Below are 13,283 nucleotides of genomic sequence, written 5' to 3' on the forward strand. Positions count from 1 at the left end.
AGAGGAAAGGCTGATGCGTCTAGGGCTCTTTGGCTTGGAGAAGAGACAGCTGAGGGGAGATATGATAGAGGTCTATAAAATAGTGAATGGAGTGGAACGGGTAGATAGGAATCGTTTGTTTACTCTTTCCAAAAATAATAGGACTAGGGGGCATGCGATGAAGCTACAAAGTAGTAAATTTAATACAAATCGGAGTTTTCTTCACTCAAAGAGTAATTAAAACTCTGGAATTCATTGCCAGAGAATGTGGTAAAGGCGGTTAGCTTAGCGGGGTTTAAAGAGTCTAGACGGCTTCCTAAAGGAAAAGTCCATAGACCATAATTAAATTGACTTGGGGAAAATCCATTGCTTATTTCTGGGATAAGCAGCATAAAATGTATTGAGCTTTTTAGGATTTAGCCAGGATGTTGGGCTTGACGGATCTTTGGTCTGTCCTAGTGTGGCAATACTTATGTAAAGTTTCTGTCAGCTGAAAAAGGTCCAAGTGGTTAGAAGTCAGATCTTTAATAAGAGGGGATTTTCTGTTTCACAGAACAGCAGTTTAATAAAGCGCAAAATAGAGCCAGATGAGATAGAATAGAAATAGAAGAAATGGGACACAAAAACAACTGTCTTGAGGAAGGGGTTGGATTCCATTATGTCCCCACCAGCTAGGAATAGGAGAAACGTCTCCTGCCATATATAAGTTTCCAAGGAGAGTAGAAAAAATACACAGAGAGGAAATGTCCAGAACTCAAATTACACAAAAAATGCATCAAGAAATACTGAAGTAAAGCTCACCCTTTCGTCGCTTGCCCTAAAGAGAACATTCGTTATGCATACTTCTTTGGCGTGTGCACCAACACGGCACGGTTGCCACTGAAGGCAGAGAATAAATAGCAAACTTGGTTTGGGCTTTAACTATGATGTGTGGGTCATGTGACCTGGGTGCAGGGATGCCATTAGCAATATCAGTGATCCTGGGAGGGAATTTTAGGCTTGAAGTATGATGCGCTGGTCAAGTGACCAGGGTGCAGGGACACCATTAGTGATAGTGATGTTGGGAGTGAATTTTGGGCTTGAACTATGACATGCGGGCAAAGCACACGCAAATTTTCATTTTTATACTTGTCTCCATCTGTAGTCTACCTGTCCCGAGAGCACCAGCACCCAGTAATAAAAAATGGACCTGCCCAAAGCTGAGGATGCCAGCATAATGGATCTAAATGCAAAAAAGGAGGAATTGCCAGATCTTAGGCCCAACCTCTTTTCCTACCATATTTGGGTGATACCTGTGACTCCTGAGACTGATGCTATGCAGGAGCTACCCTAAGCAGGGGGAGAGGAGGAGGAGGAGGAGCAGGTAAGGCCAGGATAAGACTGAACATCAGGGGCTCTGAAGCTCAAGACAGTGCTGCCAACACCCAGACCTACTCCAGTCCCCAGAAGGGGGAGAATGAGGAAGTAGTGTTTCCCAGAACATAACTGCGAAATACCAAAATGGTCCTGCCCATTCTCCTGAGAGCACTCAAAACTGGTAAAAAAAAGCAGATACATAAAAACCTAATGAATCAAAGATGTCTGAAAAAAGCCTTATTAGAGAAATTAAGAGGAAAAGTGACTTTTCATGAAGCATTTGCACCGCAATAGAGTGTACAAGAAGACATCCGAGTGGCTGTACGGAAAAAATCAGAACTGAAGCAGTCCTATAAAAATCACACAATGCAAAAGTGCACATGCAGATAAGTCAAACTTTCTTCAGAATTGAACTAGAGGAAGCTTTTCCCACACAGGCTCAATCACAAGACATTACCCATTTGTTATGCTATCTTATCCTGCTTGTCATCAGAGCTATTAAATTTAACCAAGCTTAACATTCATCCAAGGATCTACGGTTAACTAGCTGGACTTCTACCTACCTTGAAATCTGAGCACAGAATCACTTTAAATTCACAGTTCTGTATAAAAATATTTTCCATTTTCTTCTCAGTAACAATGGACAAAGACTGATGGATTAAAAAAAAATGTTGCAATGTAACTAAGTATTTTATCATTGCACACATACAAACATGTTCTGAGAAGTACAACTCTGCCTTTATAAAGACCATCACCACAGCGGAAATGTAGTTAGTTTAAAATTTTATTTTATGTATTTTTTTTTTTTTACTTTTTAAATATTTTTATTTAATAAAAAGTAAAAGTAGTCCATTAATTTCAACTTAAGTTTGGAATATGGAGAACTCTGTTTAAACAGCCCAATTTTATAAATAGAAAATAAAAAAAAAATCATTTCAGTCTCAGTTTCAGGAGTGGGAAGGGACTTGCAGAAACTCCTTTTCCAACTTTTCCCACAGTAGCCTCCAGAACTGAAAGGAAGGAAGGAAAACTTGCTGCCACGCTGCTTGATTTCTGCATTTTTCCTGCTGATCCAGTGGGACTTCAGAGCCAGGCTGTGACAAGGCAGTCTGTTCAGGTCTGCAGGACTGGATGGCAGGTCACTACTCCACGCTCCTGTAGTATATCAGCTGCCGTCTAAGGACAGACTTGGGGAAACAGCATCAGGTCATTCCGGGCCCTGCTAAGCTGCTTTCAGTTCCCAGGGGGATGGAATGGAAGCTGCTGTGGAGGATGAGATGGAACTGAAAGAAATTAACAGAACATCAGAAAATGAAAAATCATGGAGAAATACCATCCCAGAATTTACCCAAATCATCTTCCAAGTGCAACCCCCCCCCCCCCCCCCCAACCAGATAGGTATAAATAAATCTAGCAAACAATATTTTACTCGTAAATTCTTGGGTAGATGCTGCTGAAATAATTTTTTTGTAGCAGATGTATAGAACTGTTTGGTTTTTCAGATGTCAGCTTTGTATATATAAAATTCCCTTATCTATGATCTAGTAGGGCAATTAGCTAGTTTGTGTCTTGGTTTTCTCACAGACCATAGACAGGCTTGCTTAGCCCTAGTAATGGGCCATAAACTTTAACTAGTGTCTGTTTGTTTCAAACAGGCTCTGATAACACAGGGACATTTTCAGTGAAGGACAAGTATGAGTGATAAGTATTCGAGGGAAGAAGGTTACAAAGGGCAAATGATGAATATTTGAGAAAAATACCAAAGAAACAGAATTATGTGAAGGTGACCTTGAAGAATACCAGATAAGTAAGAGAGAAAATATAAGGCATTACGTGATTGGACAAAATTAAGATTCAGTATTCTGCCTAAGCACATTTTGTACTAAGTTAGAATCTGACAGCTTCCAAAGGAAAGCACACAGAGAGATTTTATTTTCCTTATACTGAAATTTGGACTGATATAAATAAGAATTCAATTTTCTGTAATACTGGGATAAAAGAAATGGTATTGTAACCATTTACTCTAATAAATTTTAGCATTATAAAAGAGACAAACTGAACTAAGTGTTTTTCCTTTGCCATTTGTGTTTTTTCAGTCTCTTCTGTTCAGCTCCCCCCCTCCCCTTTTAGAGGCAAGAAGGAAGTGCCCTATATACACAGTGGATTGAAATTCTGTAAATAATGTATGCACAAAAAAAAGAGATTACGTTTTCATGCTAGTTTCATGTTTTTCTTTATTTGATATACCTCTAAAGGGTATGAACCATCATAGCAGTTTACATCATCAATAACAGGAGAGCCATAGTAGGAAATGAACTACAAGATATAGCCATTACTTAAATAATAGCAGGGGGAAGGGGATGGAAAGTCCAGCAAACTTGGTGTCCCAAACGAAGTCTCCAGAAAATGAGGACCATGTAGAGAAAGGGCAGGGATGGCCCAAAAATTTTGGTAGTAGACTCACATATTTGTCCAAAACAGTGGGTTTTGCGGGCCACTCTAAACTCTGAGTGAGAAGTGCAACAGTCACAAATCTGTGGAAAGGTCATTCCCAAAGAACAGGGCCAGCAAAAGAAAACATTGTTTTCTGGAAAGTAGCCAAAGGTACCACTTTGTAAGGAAAGAACAGTGAGGAGAGGCTGATCTGAGGAGCGAAGTGCCCGACTGAGGGAGTAACGTAGTAGTTATTGAGAGAGGATAGGGTGTTGGCCAGAAGTGTGGATTTTGTTGATTAAAATCAGAATTTTGTATTGGACACATGTGCACACAGGGAATCAATGTTCTTGTCTTAGGAGGGGAGTGACGCGGTCGTATGTTCATCCACCAGTAATCAACTTGACCGCTACATTCTCTCTGCCGCAGAACAGTAAAAAGCATGTTGCAATAATCAATGCTGGAATGAACTAAGGCATGTGTCAGAATACAAAGGGCACTAACCTCCAGGAAGGGATGGAGGGACGTTATTTGATGAAGTCCATAGAAACAATTAGAGATTACAGTGGTAATGTGAGCAGAAAAGGTAAGGCCCGCGTAAACAGTGAACCCTAGGATCTTAACAGAATCAGAAATAGGAATGAAAATACCAAGGTGGTGCACTTGGCTCAGGACAGCAGAAACCGGACTATGAGAAAATATCATAGCCTTAGTTTTTCAAAGTTCAATTTCATTCTATTAGCTTGAATCCAGTGTAAGATCACTTCCAATTTAGGCATCAAGACAAATCATGCCGATGGGTCAGAGGGATCAGAAAGTGCAAAGTATATCAGTGTACATAAAGGGTATAAAGCCGAAGTCAGTGATAAGTGTTGCCAGAGGGGCCATAAAAATATTAAATAATAATGGGGCCAATAAGGATTCCTGAGGAACCCCACAGCACACAGTAAAGGGATCAGATAGAGTATCGTGCCAGAGAATATGGTAGGAGCGAATGGTCAGGTAAGATTGAAGCCTTCACCACACGCTTACCAGTAACGCCAATATGCCAGAGCCTCTTTAAAAGTAGGGCGTGATCCCCAAGATCAAATATCAAAGAGAAATCAATAGTAACAGCATGGTGAGGTTTTGAGATAAGGCAGTCAGTACTGTAGTAAGGCGATGAGAGCAGTCTCAGTGTTATAAAAGGCACAGAATCCTGTCTGTTTGGGATGGAGAAAGCAAGGAGTGGAAACAGAGTCAGGCTCTTCAAAAACAGACCAGCGACGCTGGAGAAGGGTGAAAAACTTTAATAAATGATGACTCAACAAGGTACAAGTTTTGGCACACGGGGTGCCTTCCTCAGGAGTCTTTATGTTTGAAAAAATTGAGTCTTCAATAGGTGAAATCTGAAGCTTCACAGTAGCATATAGAAGCAGCAGCATTCTCCAAGACTCTCAAAAGTCTTTTTAAAGACCCCCTCCTCTCAGATTCCACCTACTGAAGACTCAATTTTTTTTAAACATAAACCAAGACTCCAGAGGAAGGCACCCTGTGTGCTGAAACTTGGTACCTTGTTGAGTCATCATTTATTGAAGTTTTGTCACCCTTCTCCAGCATCTCTGGTCTGTTTTTGAAAAGCCTGACTGTTCCAACTCCTTGCTTTCTCTGAGTTACTCTTCGTGGGATATCGGTGTTCTTTCCACTTCTGTGGTTTTCTTTTGGTTGGGATGGAGAGCAGAGACAGCATTAGCATGGTCCTTCAGATGCATTAATACAAGGAATTCCACCACTTTGGAAAAGTGGAGATTGGCTATAGGACGATAATTGAATATGTCTCCATCTGACAGTTTAGTATCCTTCCATCTAGGTTGTACTACATCCATCTTCCAGGGAGACAGAAACTGACCTGAAGTGAAGCTATGAGAGAGGATGGTAGTGATCAGGGAATTAAGACTGGAACTCGAAAGGATGACCAGGCTAGAGGGGTGGGGTCATGCAGTGCAGTGGTGAGCATGGCAGATCAAACAGCTTCAGAAACAAAGGACAAAGAGGGAGTGTCAAAAGAAGAAAGGGTCTGTGTTGACTGAGCCAGACCCAGAGCGTCACTGGGAAGGGAGCAATTGGAGGCATTAATAAATGGGTTGACTCAACTTTCTAAGAAAAATATGTTGCCAAATCTGATGCTGTAAGTGCATCTGAGGGAGAGACGTCTGGTTGATCTGTATAAAATCTTAAGATTCTATAAAGTGCTCTAGAGTCAGGGGCCTCTGGTATGCATTGCAAATATTTCCTTTTAGCTGAATAAATGCTCTTCTTATAAAGATAAGCCATGCATTTGTATTTAGATATAATTGTAAGCACTTGCGTTTCCTCCAAGCACACTCACAATGACACAGTTATATCTGCATTAGCATACGGTTGGCAGAGTACCAGCCATTTTTCTTAGGGCGAGTGGTGGTCATAGGCTCCACTGCATCCAGCGCTTTCTGAAGGGCCATGTTTGAAGTCTCTACCTGAGTATCTAAGGGCATCTGACAGAGAATAGTAGAGGCAGTTTCGGTGAAGATTCCATCTAAAGTATGACCATCCTGGTGGGTGGGCTGAAAGGTATGAAGAAAAAAACTGAAATCACTGAAGAAAGTCAAAACTTCTCTGGAGAATGGTGCCCTGGAGTAATCAGTGTGGATGCTAAAATCCTCCAAGGTTATTATATTGGAGGAATCAAGGGACTCCTGAGCGAAAGTGTTCAGAAGGGATGCAACAGGAGATGGTTGCAGGGGGTGGTAGAGAAGTAGAGTCAAAAGGGACAGGAGGCGAAGCAGGCATTCTACTCCCTCTAAAATGACTAGAAGCTTCTGGCTTGATCCTGAAGCCGGAGTGAAAAATGATGGCCAATCCTCCACCGCCCTTACTTGTAGCACGACAGTGAGTAACAAATGGGGGGGGGGGGGGGGGGGGGGGGGGGGGGGGGGGGGGGGGGGTTCCTGGTCAAAGCCATGTCTCTACCAGAGAATATCCAGATCCTGAGAAATTCAAGTCATGCACCAAAAACTGCTTACCTCCAAATAAGTGGATATTAAGGAGTCCAACATGTACAGTACTGTCCCGACTAGGTGATAAAGAGTGAGGACTGCTGAATGGGTTCAAGAGGGACTACCGTCCTGTGTTATGGAACTGTACAAGATGGCAGGGCCGAATACCAGCAGCCCTAGAGTACAAGGATGCAGGCATCATGGGCATGGAGGGACTTCAAGGGGGGTGAGTAGAACAGCTCAGAGCTAAGAGAGAAAACAGGGTGAAAGTAACCATCACAGGTATCAAGTGTCGAGTCAACATATAGGCTGTAAACTCAGGGCACGCATGTCCTGTTCCTTCTGCATGCACCGCTGTAAGTGCCTGAATTTGAGTAAGGTGTCATGACGTCACCTTCTGGTGTCTGAGGGTGGGCAGGGCAGCAGCTCAGCCTGGGAATGGAGCCAATGGTTTTGACACAAAGTCTGACTCTAGCAGTGGCAATTCACACATAAGATGGTGGAGGCATATGCTGTGGGGTGTTGCAACTTCCTTCTGTCTGCCATTTTATTCACATCATCATCCGTTCTATATGCCTGTCCACTTTTTCAATTAAGTCATACTTTTCCCTTTTTAAGGCCTTATTTTCCCCCTCTATTGTTATCTTCATAACATTTTAATTTCTCCCTCCCTCCTTTTCTCCACCATTTTCTCCTTAAAATAGGAGTTGGTAGCTAAGGGCAATTTGACCTCCAAAAGTGCTTAGTTGATCTCTACTACTCTAGCTCTATAAATTTTCTTTGCCCTTACCATTGCACTAGATACTAAAGGAGATCATCCACTGCCAGCTGTAAAAAGCTTCACTATCTGCAGGAGCCTGCTTTTCCTCTCTATTTTACTGTTAACTTGGAAGTGCAGACAAACTGTTCTGCTGCCCATGATGGCTTACCATCCAGGTCTACCTATTATACCATTAAGTGTACTATAACTCCCCCTCCGAAGGGACACCACCTTGTAGTGGTGGAGGGGCTTCCGTGTTTCAATGACTCAGAGGGCTATGCTGAAGGGTTACCCAAATCAGACAGGCCTCTGAGGAGAAACCAGACAAAGAGTGTCCCAAACTAGGGAGAGTGGAAAGATGGTGACCTGAAGCTCGTACGCTCAACGGCTCAGCTGTCCTGTGAAGTTTTGTCTTTACTTGAAATTTCCTCTTTGCACCTGCAGTTACCTTAACTGAGAGGAAGGGGACAATGGGGGGGGGGGGGGGGGGGGTCAGCCGCCGATGGCCAGCGTTTTGTCCCCTGTGCAGCAAGTGTGGGACTGCTGCGCGACGAGCTGCCCACAGATGACTGGGTTGATGAGTCCATTGATTAGCGCCGGCGAAGGAGCGTCGATGCTCTTGGACCTGGAAACAACTTCATCGCTCTCAAATCATTTAACCACCATGTCCAAAGAAGTGGAGGAGTGAGTTAGGAGTGTATGCTGAAACGGAAGTCGTTTACAGCTGAACCCGTGTTGGCAGTGCCACTCCTAAACCCGTAAGAGCTATCAGCTTGGAGATTTTTGGCTCCCGTGGAGGTTACATTGAATATCATCTGGAAGGTGCACCAGGACCTAACGGTGGTAATAAATAATTTTGCTTCAGATATAATCTTATTAGTGAGCCACATGGATAATCTAATCAAATCCTTTGAGAATGAAAAATTGATACAGCAAATGAAGTTCTACAGGAATAGGAAACGGTTACGATTTTGACAATGTTAATGGACCAGAAAAATTTGAATAAAATGAATATTGTTACAGATTGTTTTCCCAGAGTTCCGGGTATGACTCAGTTTTTTTTCCTCTGAAATGATTCCTCTTAGTATATTAATTCAAAAGGAGTGAAGCCTGTGAAACTGGGATTACTTTAATCACTGGGAACTGGATCAGAGATTCAAGTGTTTGTATTGTTAAATAATTTCTGGTTTTAAAAGGGGAAAAATGAAAGTATTGTTTCCACTAAAATTGGACAATAAGTATGTTTCCAACGAAATTAATTTACTATACATCGTTTTGGGTTTGAGGAGGCCAACCAGATGATCAATGTGGAATAATGGATTCAGATAAATAATAACTGGGGATAATCGGGTTAATACCACATTTTCTTGGTTTACTGTTTAATTGATCTCCTTGTCTTGTTTCACTCTCCCTATTTATTTTGTGGTCTAAGAAAGAGAAAGATTGTATATAATTCATTTATCTAGTTGAGACTGTTTTCTTCTAATATTGTATTAATGTACAGTCATCTCTGTATTGCTGTTTGCAAGTGACCCTTGTGAAATGAAAAACTGTAAATAAATGATAAAAAAAAAAGTGTACTATAACTCTACTGACATTCCATGTTGATCTACTTTGCCGCCTTTTCCTCAGCACTAAGCACAGCTCTACCAGTGCTTTGTGCAGGTCAGCTTGTCACCATCTCTTTTCATGCTTTCCAGCTGATATAGATAATCAATAGAAATAGAACAAAATAAAACATGGACAAGAAAATAAGATGATACCTTTTTTATTGGACATACAGTGGGGGAAATAAGTATTTGATCCCTTGCTGATTTTGTAAGTTTGCCCACTGACAAAGACATGAGCAGCCCATAATTGAAGGGTAGGTTATTGGTAACAGTGAGAGATAGCACATCACAAATTAAATCCGGAAAATCACATTGTGGAAAGTATATGAATTTATTTGCATTCTGCAGAGGGAAATAAGTATTTGATCCCCCACCAACCAGTAAGAGATCTGGCCCCTACAGACCAGGTAGATGCTCCAAATCAACTCGTTACCTGCATGACAGACAGCTGTCGGCAATGGTCACCTGTATGAAAGACACCTGTCCACAGACTCAGTGAATCAGTCAGACTATAACCTCTACAAAATGGCCAAGAGCAAGGAGCTGTCTAAGGATGTCAGGGACAAGATCATACACCTGCACAAGGCTGGAATGGGCTACAAAACCATCAGTAAGACGCTGGGCGAGAAGGAGACAACTGTTGGTGCCATAGTAAGAAAATGGAAGAAGTACAAAATGATTGTCAATCGACAAAGATCTGGGGCTCCACGCAAAATCTCACCTCGTGGGGTATCCTTGATCATGAGGAAGGTTAGAAATCAGCCTACAACTACAAGGGGGGAACTTGTCAATGATCTCAAGGCAGCTGGGACCACTGTCACCACGAAAACCATTGGTAACACATTACGACATAACGGATTGCAATCCTGCAGTGCCCGCAAGGTCCCCCTGCTCCGGAAGGCACATGTGACGGCCCGTCTGAAGTTTGCCAGTGAACACCTGGATGATGCCGAGAGTGATTGGGAGAAGGTGCTGTGGTCAGATGAGACAAAAATTGAGCTCTTTGGCATGAACTCAACTCGCCGTGTTTGGAGGAAGAGAAATGCTGCCTATGACCCAAAGAACACCGTCCCCACTGTCAAGCATGGAGGTGGAAATGTTATGTTTTGGGGGTGTTTCTCTGCTAAGGGCACAGGACTACTTCACCGCATCAATGGGAGAATGGATGGGGCCATGTACCGTACAATTCTGAGTGACAACCTCCTTCCCTCCGCCAGGGCCTTAAAAATGGGTCGTGGCTGGGTCTTCCAGCACGACAATGACCCAAAACATACAGCCAAGGCAACAAAGGAGTGGCTCAGGAAGAAGCACATTAGGGTCATGGAGTGGCCTAGCCAGTCACCAGACCTTAATCCCATTGAAAACTTATGGAGGGAGCTGAAGCTGCGAGTTGCCAAGCGACAGCCCAGAACTCTTAATGATTTAGAGATGATCTGCAAAGAGGAGTGGACCAAAATTCCTCCTGACATGTGTGCAAACCTCATCATCAACTACAGAAGACGTCTGACCGCTGTGCTTGCCAACAAGGGTTTTGCCACCAAGTATTAGGTCTTGTTTGCCAGAGGGATTAAATACTTATTTCCCTCTGCAGAATGCAAATAAATTCATATACTTTCCACAATGTGATTTTCCGGATTTAATTTGTGATGTGCTATCTCTCACTGTTACCAATAACCTACCCTTCAATTATGGGCTGCTCATGTCTTTGTCAGTGGGCAAACTTACAAAATCAGCAAGGGATCAAATACTTATTTCCCCCACTGTAATACATTTTTGATTAGCTTTTGAAGGTAGCCCTTCTTCGTCAGATTGGAAATGATGAAGGGCTACCTTCGAAAGCTAATCAAAAAATGTATTAAGTTATGTCCAATAAAAAAGGTATCATTTTATTTTATTTTCCATGTTTTATTTTGTTCTATTTCTATTGATCACCTTTAAAAGTGGACTAACATGGTTACCACATCTAACAAGAGACATAACCCCCATCAGCCCCACTCCTCCCTTGCCTTCATCACACCTAAGAAAGTCTGAATTCTCTGTTTTATTTACTATTACTTCTGCTATTATACAAGCATCCATTCCCTTTCAGGCATGTTTTCTCTCATTTGTGGAATTAATGCCATAGTCTGATTTTGCACAGATATCTTATGTTCAATTTTGGAAATGTCTTAAATCTTATTTATGAAAGCATGTCCAGTAGCGTAGCCAGGTTGAAGGCATGGGGAGGGGGGGGGGGGGGGGAGCGGACTCCTGATGGCACATATTTTAAACACATCACATGAAAAATAGGCGCCGACGCAAGTCCATTTGGGGAGTGGCTGCTCCCCTGGTGACCCATCTAGCTACGCCTCTGGGCATGTCCCTTTGTGGATACTTGTTAAAGGCATTGAGGGTGGTAGATAGGAGAATTGGGTGGGGAGGGGAGACTGGTATCTAATCATAATCAACTACTTTGTCTTGCTTTGAGCTGAAGCAGCATGTAATCAAACAAAACAAATGTACATGTAACAGGATACTAAGTTTTAAAGGGAGACATTATCTCTGTTCCATGGCCATGAACTGTCAATGCAATGGCTAAGCTAATAGGGAAGGTACAAAATAGTTGTGAAGAAAGGATTATGGTTACACGGTGCCGTAGTCCAATACAAGCTGGCATAATTGAGATGTAAGCCCACAGATCAGGTCGCTGTCGAGCAAAAAAAAAAAAAAAAAAAAAAAGACTGTCAAACACAAAGCAGCTGAGTAGCATAGTTCCCTCTACACTGTGCACATATTTTCATGTATCCCTGTGCATACCATTTTGCAGTGGTGCAGTTTAAAGGGAAAAAAAGATATTTAACTAGGATGGACCATTTTTTTTGTTTGATTCAGGGTGGATCATTTGTTCTAACATCCCCCTCCCTCTCCCCTGACCATATGAACAGCGACAGCTGCCATCCCTCCCTCGGGGATGCCCTCTTGCAGTGAGAAAGGTACTCCTCACCTTCAACAGCGGAGACTGTGCGATTCAGCCATACCTACTTGCTCAGCAGAGGACACTGGTACAGTTCCACAATGGCAGCTACCATGAAGAAAGTGGTGAGCAGGGGGACAGTGTTAGCACTTTTCTTTTTGTGTGTGGGAAAGGGTGATGTGGCAAGGCTGGGTTAGAGTCTTTCCTCACAGTCATAAGTGCTATGCTGGGCTGGGGAGTCCATTAGGGCTATGTGGAGTCTTCATGCTCCCACCCAATAGCTTTCCTCTCTAGTGACTATTCAGAAAAATCAGGACTGGATGACTGCCTGTGACATAGGTGGGAGGGGGATGGGAAGAGTGAAAGTGACAAGTTACTAAAATTGTCCCTTTCCCTTTAGTCTGTGTGAGATGAATAATGTTGTGCTTTTTGCCACTAGTTCAGGTTCTGCCAGGATTCTCACCTCACCAGAGTCAACCTACAGCTTCTAAGGAGCCCAGCTCCTAAAGTGGGACTTTACTACTCTGGTGCAATGTAGTAATTTCAGTCCCTAATTTTGCCCATTGAAATCAGCACAAAAGTTCTCATAATGCACCAGAATGGGTGATTGGAAATCCAGGCCTGGCCTCAAATCTCCTTCCTGGAACGGGGAAGCTTGGAAATGCTGGTAATATACTGTGGAGAAAGAGGTCACAGCTTTGAAGAATTAAGCCTTTGTGTTTCTCAAGTTGTCCAACTTGGTTTGAGGGGAAGTGATTCAGATGTTAAGCTTTTAAAAATTGAACAAATTTTGATCTATGAGAAGTTTAGAACCTCAAAGCCTCAACCAGACTTCTGTCATTTTCTTTGATCTTTTAAGAGACATCCAAGAATATTTTTGTTCTGGTTGCTGCCAATCTGTAATATTTAATCTATATTTGTGCTACTTGAGGCACATACGCCCCTTTTTTTCTATATGTTCCCTCCATTGTATGTATGCAGTTATAAGTTATTGCAATCTGAAACATACTAGGATTTACAACTGAACTGTAGGCAGTTTAATATTAAAATACTAGTAAAAGAGGCCAGTTTCGAACAGAAAGGAAACGGGCACTAGCAAGGTTCCAGGGCCCCCTCACCCCCTCCTCTTCCCCCTCCCCACCCCTCCTCCTCCCGCCCCCCCTCCTCTGACCCCCACC

At 42.6% G+C, this 13,283-nt stretch overlaps 1 protein-coding gene across 1 annotated transcript in view; it reads right to left on the bottom strand.

The window, feature by feature from the left end:
• Positions 1-2,157: 2,157 nt before the first annotated feature.
• Positions 2,158-13,283, bottom strand: part of ATXN2L (ataxin 2 like) — a 446,514-nt gene continuing 435,388 nt past the window's right edge. The window contains exon 23 of the mRNA XM_030209208.1: positions 2,158-2,618. Within this exon, the coding sequence (XP_030065068.1) occupies positions 2,569-2,618 (50 nt within the window). The 3' untranslated portion in view covers positions 2,158-2,568. The remainder of the gene's footprint in view (positions 2,619-13,283) is intronic.

The sequence above is a fragment of the Microcaecilia unicolor genome, chromosome 7, assembly GCF_901765095.1.
Source record: "Microcaecilia unicolor chromosome 7, aMicUni1.1, whole genome shotgun sequence".
In the NCBI taxonomy this organism is placed as follows: domain Eukaryota; kingdom Metazoa; phylum Chordata; class Amphibia; order Gymnophiona; family Siphonopidae; genus Microcaecilia; species Microcaecilia unicolor.